General features: G+C 40.9%; 1 protein-coding gene across 5 annotated transcripts; it reads right to left on the minus strand.

Moving 5' to 3' along the window:
- Positions 1-1093: 1093 nt before the first annotated feature.
- Positions 1094-8901, minus strand: LOC123182212 (protein TANC1). 5 transcript variants are annotated; one of them, XM_044594711.1, is made up of 11 exons: positions 8698-8901; positions 8550-8621; positions 8273-8464; positions 6970-7098; positions 5408-5547; positions 4400-4483; positions 3894-4016; positions 3339-3443; positions 2080-2250; positions 1920-1999; positions 1094-1432 (listed from the first exon to the last, which is right to left on the minus strand). In XM_044594711.1, exons 1-11 carry the CDS (start codon positions 8750-8752, stop codon positions 1384-1386), a joined length of 1200 nt encoding a protein of 399 aa, XP_044450646.1. In that variant the 5' UTR covers positions 8753-8901; the 3' UTR covers positions 1094-1383. The 5 variants fall into 5 exon arrangements, with proteins under 5 accessions (XP_044450646.1, XP_044450645.1, XP_044450649.1 ...); XM_044594710.1 differs by having other exon boundaries at positions 3339-3446; XM_044594714.1 differs by having other exon boundaries at positions 7211-8464.
- Positions 8902-9363: the final 462 nt, after the last annotated feature.

A 9363-nucleotide genomic window follows, 5' to 3' on the forward strand; every position in this document is an offset into this window, starting at 1 on the left:
CGGAGCTCGGCGTCAAAGCTGAAGAAGAAAAGCTAGGGGAGGAATGCGCCATCCTCAGTACTTAACTGGAAGTGGAACTAATTGAAGTGTTTCTTAACTGTTACTGTTTCGTTGGCACTAGGGCTGCAAACGAGTCGAGCTCGAGCGAGTTGGAGTTGGCTCAGCTCAACTCATATGAAAATTCGAGCGAGCTCAAACTAAGTGAAGCTCATGATCGAGGAACATGACTCGTGCTCAATTTGTAACGATCTCGGGTCAATCTCGAGCTAGTTTTGAGCTAAATGAGATGGTAAAAATTATAAATCTGTGGATGAAAAACAAAAAAAATAAGGTGAATATGCTGGGAACCTTTGCCAAAAATATAAGATATTTAACACATAATCGACCACGTGACATAATTAGGCCTAAATCTTCTCTGCACTTAATTAAGTTTCCATGTTCTTTGGTAAATAAAATGGAAAAAAATTATGAACAACATATATGGTAATAAATTATCTTATTTTCATTTAATATATGGCATGATCATTTAACATAATGATATTCTGTCGAGCTATCGAGCTAAAATCGAGCGAGCCAACATTAGCTCAAGATCGGCTCGTTTCTCAGTCAAGCTACATAAAGTGTTCAAACTCAGCTTGTTTCTTTTCGAGTCGATCTCGAGTCGAGTCAAAAAAACGAGTCGATCTCGAGCGGCTCACGAGCCTCGAGCTTTTCTTGCAGCCCTAGTTGGCACTATTGCTGCGCCAGTGTGATTTATGTAATTGAAGTGTTCCATTTCAGAAGAAAAAAAATGTGGTAGTTTTCACCTAGGGTTAAAAAAAAGAGGTAGTTTTTGCCATTTACTCCCTGATTTCTGAAATCATCGTTACATTGGTCCGAACCACCTCACACAGCAACCAACCGAGTTCAGAAAAACAAGACATAGCAGCCGCCAAACCGTAGCCAGCAAGCTCCTGCTAGCTCTCCTCTTCTTCTGCACCCACAGGACGAACAAAACCAACAAAACATCCCCTTCTTCTCCGTCGTAAATGCATTGTACCAACGTGAGTAGTAAAAACACTAGGCAGTGGGGGAACTCAGCAACACCACAACAAGACGAATGCGGAGGCTGCGATCATTCAGTTGACCCCGCACCCAGAGAGGCAGACGAGTGAGCCTCGTAGAAGGCCCAGAAACCTGAGACAAGGGCCTGTAATACACGATAGATGGCAACTGGAGAGTTTCCACCGGGTATTGCTACTGCATGCATCAACAGTCATGCCACGGTAATACTCCATCAGACATGTCGTTTTTTACTTTCTAAAGGAAAACAGTCTTTGCGCAAAAGGAGAAACTCCTGCCCCGTTTCAAGCCTTCAACTGCTTCCCTGCAACACCCAAATAGTCAATTGGCTTTCATGCTCCGAGACGTCTTCAGGGACTTCATAGCTTCCCTGAATAGACCAAGGAGAAGTATCAGATATTTGCATAGTTATGTCTGGCACTTGTAATTTAGGCGCCATTGCAAGACAGTGTATACTGATAATGAATATGACATGCATGCCTCTTTCTAAATACTTTCAGTAAAATACTACTGAAGGGCAGATCACGGAGTTACTATACGTCAGGGTTAGGTTGGTGTATGGCAAGATGGCATTGGCATTGATAACAGTACAAAGTGGCGTTCCGAAATCCTAACAAACACAAAATAGAACGGAGCTATGGCCAATGTCTTAACAAGTTCTCGACAGTCTCATGACAAGGGCACATGCATGTACTTGCAGCATAGGCAAGTGTTCAACATATATTCTCGCCAAAAAAAAAAGTGTTCAATATATAGCTAATACTGTGCTTGAGATGTGCTGAAACATGGCCAGCCAGCCGGCAATGCAAGGTCATCGTCAAAGGCATTAGTGTAACCAAAGAGGCAGATGGGTTTACCGTAATGCAGCCTCGATATCAGTGTCCACTGGGTCCAGCTTGAGTCCATCCAAGAACTGTTCACTTGCGCCCTCGTAGTCCTGATGATAAAAGACCAGGTGAACGATCATAAACTATTTGCGGCACCAGGAGAAAAAGGCAGCCATGTCCTCTATGTAACCTTCAGTAGCATCCGAGCTTCACCCTGCCGGTGACAAGCTTTTGGCCAGTGAGGCCGCATTTTTCTGCATCTATTAGCATCTAGCAAAGCCTTTTTTCCATCACCCAGTTGAAGCCAACAAAGGCTCCTGTCTGAGAACAAGACTGCATCATCAGGATCAAGCACCATTGCCTACGTCACACAAGACAAATAGACAATTGAGCTTACTAAGTTTTTTTAACAAAAATTGAATTAGTAAACTGAATGTAAAAAACAGTTAGGAAGCTGTGAACACTCAAACAAGAAATCTGCACATAGCTGCAGATAAATTCATACTAAGCTACATAAAATACAAATTAGCAAGTCTACAAAAGCCAGCCTAACATACATTTACTAATTATATAGCACAATGTTGAAGTACACGTTCATTCTAGTCCTAACAAGAAGTCTGCACATAGCTGCAGAGTAACTTTTGAACTAAGTAACTTATATTAAACAGCTTGCTTTAACATCAGCCCACTCGTTCATTCCAGTCCTCCTTGTGTGTTTTCTTCCCGACTAACTACTGTGAGACCAAAAAAATGCAGTCTTTATTAATTGAGACAAAAAACAAAGTAGGTCCTCCCTGTGTTTTAGACAAGTGCAAGCAAGGCAACACAACTCCAAAACAACAATATAGTTGTCTGACAAAAAAATGGTCAATACACAGAAATCCTAATCACACCCTCAAATAAATTGCACCAGTCATCAAGGTGACACTATTTTTTCCTGTCTATACCTGAGTGGAAGTACAAGAATATCTCAAAGTCCATATCCATTATCACAAAATGAGTGCTTTGCACCACAAAATTGAGAAGATACATGACCAAAGCAACAAAAAGAAAGACACTGCATACTATCAGCTGAACCCGATTCTGAACAAAATCTGATTAAGATATTATAGAAATAACAAAGCCAGCTGGAGTCTACGGCTCTACGCCCTGGACCCTTTCAGTAGGAACCTTCCCATGACTCAAAGGTTTTGATAAACGACACCCAGCTCCATGTGGAGCTCCAGGTATTTTGGTATATTGTTGCCCAAAAGTATTACTTCAGACTATGCATTCAACAATTAATGCGAAACCAGGATACGGTCCTTTCGAAATCATATATGAAGTTGTGAACCTCAAATATTTTCAGACTGGGAGCTATGCAGGTTGCAGGCCACTATAATGCATGCGACATAAAATGAAATGCTGGAAGGCTAAACACAGCAAGAAATATATGGTGCTTTAACATACCTTACTGTACAATTTTGCTGCGACAACATAATCCTTGTTCTTTAAAGAGTTGCTCCCTCGTGATATAAGCCCTGATGTCACGATTTCCCGTTTAAGCATAGGCCCCTGCTGAACCATACAGAACATCAATTAAATCAATTCTATGCAGGATGCATTCGATATATAAAATATGAATGAACTGCCTGAAATTTTGCTGTACATATACGGGGGGAAAGGATTTGATTACATAAGCATATCTTTTCTCAAATTTCTATGACTGCACAAGCCTAATATTACGAGTGCTCGTGATAATCTCCTAACATCCATGCTCAGTATTGTAAGTACAAAAATTACCGGCAAAATTGTCATAAACTGGTACCATGTTTAGGTAACTATTAATATCAACATGGCACATATGCAGATGTCTTCCCCAGCCACAATACCTCAGCCACTTATGGGGAAGGCAGAATGTCATCTTTACGAACTAGGAACACGATGATGAGTTCCTACTGTATTTTACCTTAAGCACATTCTTAGAACTATTTTTGCAAGTAGTAGCGAAGAGATTAATCTCACATAAAAAGGAACATCACGGTTGGCATCAACGTCCTCCATTATGCAATTGAGAAAGTAATCTGAAACCACTTTTTCCGCGTGGAGAGTTGTATATGCTGCAGCTTCCTTGAGATTGGCACCAGCCTATCACAGACGAAAAAAACGTACAGATCTCTATTACAGATGGCCTGGGTTTCATATTTTTGCACTTTCAGGAATGAATACGATCTTAATGGCACTGCCTATGAATGCTCAAGATCAACTGGGTTGTTTTGGTTTGACTTGTTATCATCATGCTTATAGCAACCAAATTGATGGCACAAGTTTTTTCAGAAAAAAAAATGGTTAAGAAAGTGTCCGGTACAAAGGGGTCACAAATTGCAGCGTGCCAAAGCTGCAGCCAGTATGAAAAACAAATGCCAGAAAAGGAAGTAAGAAAAAACAAATTCAGTATGGAAAATAAACATAGAAAATGGGTACCCAACAAAATTCATGGACTTCACAAAGCTCAGATGAATGTACAACACCTTAACTAGGAGCTTGATACATTTCATTGACTTGGCATCTGTAGCAACAATAAGAGGTGTCACGCCATTTACCATCTTGTTGTACTGGGGAAATATTAAGATGTCAGCTCCAATGGTCAATACATAGAACAAACTGATGAAGCAAGCTTTCAGCAAAGAAAATTGATTCGGTACACCCACTGTAAAATCAGTTAGAATGTTATTTTTGTCAAGATTATATTGGTAATCAGGCCCTAATGCCATTGAGCCCACATACATGCTCCTATAGTCCAAAGATAATGCCACGATTACCACCACATAGCATTTATTTATGATTTTTACATGGAATCTGCAAGCAGCATTGCATGGGTATACTGCCTTTCTGCTCACACGAATCTAATGTGAATTACATTGCCACAATATTAATGGAGCATGCCATTCTAGTTTACAGATTCAGACTATTTTGTTTCAAGAAAGATTCAATCTTTTAATCATCACCGGCCAGTCATTGGGATCTCTAACCCCAACAAAAGCAATGCAGCCATCAAGAAGACAAGTTACTACAACGTGAATATGGAACCACAACCAGAAAACAAAGATGATGTTGCATGACGCCAGCAGCGAGAATGATTTGGGAGGCAACGGTGCCCTCACACGGTCACACCCACAGCTTATTTGGGAAGATGGATGAGCCAACAGGGAAATATTATATGAGGGAAAGACACGCAGAAGACTATGGATTTGAAAGGGAAGTGGATGAAGCACTTCAATGCTTATTACCAAGACACTATGATGAGATGTAGCATTACAACAACCACACAACTAGGGGCATCCAGAAGAAAAGAAAAATGTACTGATGATTTCAAGAGTTAACTATGCAGCACAAACACCATAGCAGCATCAAGCAACCATAAACAATCAATTAAATAGAACATGACAAGCCGAGGGAAAAAAATTGCAAAACACAAATAATTAAAGTTGAAACATGTAGGGTAACTTGAGGCAGAAATGGTATGTACTTGAACTTACATCTGCATTGTGGTCCAGTAAAATCTTCATAGCACCATAATGCCCTTTACCAGCAGCAACATGAAGTGGTGTTCCATAAGCAGATACCGGGTCAACATAAGCTCCTTTTGCAAGCAAAAGCTCTACCATTTCACAATTGCCTGGAAGAAAACACGGAACTTGTTACAAAGAGGGGCGGTGTTTTCTGGCAATCTCTTCTAAAAAGAATCCATGAGCTTATAAGGTAAGATGATAGGTATTTTTTTGTGACAATTTCTTTTGTTTCTGGTGTATCATGGACCTGTGTTTGCCTTGATCATGTGCTACAAAAAGCCCAATGCGGACTTGTTTGGATTGGAAGGAATAAAAGCCAAAAAAATCATAGTTAGGTTAACTTTTAATAGGGGTATTTAGGGATGGGGCCTAATTCCCATCAAGGGGGATATTCAATAAGATAAGACCATGATCTACAGCATGGTTACTCGATTCAAGGTTCATCAGGTTCACAGTTCACTACTTCCTACTTCCCAAAGTGCAGCATGGACCTCTCCAGTTCAGTAACAGGAGATTGGTTCACAAACACAACAATTCTGGTTTTATGGATCTAGTTAGTATGCAAGGTATTTTTATCTCGATGTAAGAATGTAATATGAGAAACCAAATAAGCCAGTCTCGCAAGGAAACCCTGAAAGGGAACACACAAAAAGAAATAAGAGAGAATGAAAAAAATAAAAGGACTAGATTAGGTAGCAGCATTGCACCGGAGCCTTCCCGTCCTGCACCTCTCTCTCTCCTTCTCCTACCTCTCCCTCTCTCTCTCTATCTCTCAAATCGTGTATCCCATTGACGATCTGTGCTACACTGCTCATTGTTGGCTTTGCTGTAATGATACCGTCGAAACTAGATCCCACGTAGATATGTTTCGGTAACTTTTTTTAGTTACTAATTGCCAGGTTAGAGCCACTCGCTTGTCAGGTTATCGATTATAGCCACTTGGTAACCAGGTTATTAAGCCAGTTACCAGATTATTGTCACACCACACCCATGTAAGACTGGAACTATAGTGACATGTATTAGGTTATTTGACTTCCCAATTAGGTGACATTTTACGATATTGCACATGCACAACAGCTAATGGACACTATATCCATGTTAAAGTGTTCAAAATATTAGTAATTATGCTACACAAAGAGCCCTGGTTTGATGCAATACATGCATGCAGATGGTAGAACTTTCGCTAATGGCTAAACACAAATATATCGATGACTTTGACTAGAAGCGTGTGCAAGATTATTATTTAGTACAGCTAAGAGTATATCAGGAAATACCACCAAACTTCTACTTGGAAACCTAATATGTCACGCATTCTCAAACAGCCTAATAAGTCTAAAACAACATGTACTTCCGAATAGAGAGACACATCACAAGAACCTAACCATCAGATTTGAAGATAAATTATTAGCACAAGAACAATATTAGTAAATTACTATATGAAACAAAGGCAAATAGCTCTGACTAAGATAACACAAAACAATTTGCAATGCAGAGATGCAGAACAGAAGTATGTGTTTATAGAGGTGGACCTAATTCAGCGGCATAATGTAACAGGGAAGACCCATCGTGATCAGCTTTGTCTTGATTAGCGCCATGATCAAGAAGATATTCGGCAGTACCCCCATTGTGGTATGTTGCAAACAAGAGAGGTGTTCTACCTATAAAGCAGACAAACAGACAAAAATGAATTATATCAACGCACTTCTCGGTGTAGCAAGAAATGCGATCTTTTTTGTATCAAAGTATGTCTTATCTCCAAAAGCATCTCACCACAGAAGTTTCCTAACACTGCTCTGTCTTCTCTGAGAGCATGGAATTTAGATATGGCTCCCCAAGACACACAAAGTAGACCCATCGAATTAGATATAATATGAAGCAGGATTTTCATAATGCTCGAGAGAGTATTGGTTAAATGGAACTGACACATGAAAATTAGATATTAGGCTACCCGAATAGAAGAATCAAATGCATCCTCAGAGTTGGAGTGCATACATATGTGCAATAATTAAACAACCAAACTATCCTAAAATAAAGAATTTGCCCTCAAAGAGTAGCCTATTTAATTATTTATATCAGCGATGCTTATGTAGGGTTTTTTTTTGCGGGTGTTATGTAGGGTATTCACATTCAGTATCATAATTAAGCCCGACTAATTTCTTCCCTTAAAAAGACAGATTCATTTCATATAAAGCTGCATGATCATGAGTTAGCACAACAGAATATGATAAATCATAATTTAATTTTGTGAGATAAATATTGGTGGTTATGATACATTGGTTCATACTGACGTAGATAATCTTAGGCTCTGTTTACGGTTGCTGGACTGTGTTGTGCTGAGCTTGGAGCCGCGGCGAAAGCTGGTTCAAAAAGCTGGATTATCATAATGCACCTCTATGCCAAACCCAGAGAAAGCAAAAAACAGTCAGATATCATGAGACTTACTCCCTCCGTCCGCAAATAAGTGTACATCTAGGTTTTGTCCTAAGTCAAAGTTTTAAAACTTTGACCAACTTTATAGAAAAAAGTAGCAGCATTTATGGCACTAAATTAGTATCGCTAGATTCGTTTTGAAATGTACTTCCATAATATATCAATTAGATGTCATACATGCTACTATTCTTTTCTATAAAGTTGGTCAAAATTTTAAAACTTTGACTAGAACAAAAGGTAGATGTTCACTTATTCGCGGATGGAGGGAGTACAGATCAAGCAACCCTTGTGAACAATAATTCCAGCATGTAAAATAGCACTTCATACAATTTGACAAAACCTAGACTGAATGTGTGCGCAGGGTCCTAAACCAATAGATTAGGGTTCTGAAGATAGATGGACCTTCCTTGTCGACCAGATCCACATCTACCAGCAGCTCCTCGACGAGGTACCTGCACACCCCCAGACTCCCTTTACTGGCCGCAATGTGCAGCGCACTGAAACCTTCAAGCTGCCCGACATCTTCCACCCTCAATTCCTCAATCGCTTCCTTGGGGCGGCCCCTGCCATTGTCCAGTATTATCATGACCAGCTCTGCAACGGATTGGGCCCCCCAAAATGTTAGCACTCGAGCTCCAAAACTGGATCAGGGCCGGAATCTGGGACGGGGGCAGCGTACCCTTGAAGATGGAGAGCTCGTCGTCGGAGGCCGCCTGGAAAACGTAGTTCAGCACCCTCTCACGGTCTGGTTCTGGGGCGGGAGGCGGCGGAGTTAGGATTTGGGCTGGGGTTAGGGTTGGGGATGGGCTGTGGGGAGAGGCGCTTACCGTCGAATTGATCATGGGAGCAAGGCGACGCCATGGCGTCGGTAGAGGAGGACATGGTAGGGTTTTGGGGGTTGGGGAGAGGAGAAGAGGGGAGAAGGGGGTGGAGTTTTGAATCGGAAAGGGGCAGCGAGGAAGATGAAACCGGAGGCCTACGCGCGAAGGGAGGGAGACGTGTGGTGGACACTGGAAATGGATGAGCACAGAGCACTCTCTTTTTTTCGTTTAAAAAATAGGGCGTGGCTACAGATAAGCCGCCTGACTTTTAAACTTGGGTCAATCGATTGTTTTGGAACGTCCGATGAAGATCCAACGGCGCCTGGTTATTCTTCTTCCTCCAGCTCTTCTTCTTCATAGCCCGCCGCACGGTGATATGTCTCCAACGTATTTATAATTTTTAATTGTTTCATGTTATTATATTATCTACTTTGGAGATTTTATATGCATTAATATGTTGTTTTATATTATTTTTAGAACTAACCTATTAACCTAGAGCCCAGTGTTAGTTCCTGTTTTTTCCTTGTTTTAAAATTTCGCAGAAAAGGAATATCAAACAAAGTCCAAACGGAATGAAACTTTCGCAATGGTTTTTCTTGGACCGGAAGACATCCAGAGGACTTGGAGTTCACGTCAGGGAAGCCACGAGGCGGCCACAAGGACGGAGGGCGC

Source organism: Triticum aestivum, chromosome 1D (assembly GCF_018294505.1).
Source record: "Triticum aestivum cultivar Chinese Spring chromosome 1D, IWGSC CS RefSeq v2.1, whole genome shotgun sequence".
Taxonomy (NCBI): Eukaryota; Viridiplantae; Streptophyta; class Magnoliopsida; order Poales; family Poaceae; genus Triticum; species Triticum aestivum.

Bases quoted from the DNA above. Each gene is read 5' to 3' on its own strand.
- LOC123182212 (XM_044594710.1), bottom strand. From the start codon at position 8,752: ATGTCCTCCTCTACCGACGCCATGGCGTCGCCTTGCTCCCATGATCAA. The intron at 4,484-5,407 runs GTAAGTTCAAGT...ATATTTCCCCAG, and splicing joins TACTGGACCACAATGCAGAT to TACAACAAGATGGTAAATGG. The intron at 2,251-3,338 runs GTATGTTAAAGC...TGTGTGACGTAG, and splicing joins CAGCAAAATTGTACAGTAAG to GCAATGGTGCTTGATCCTGA.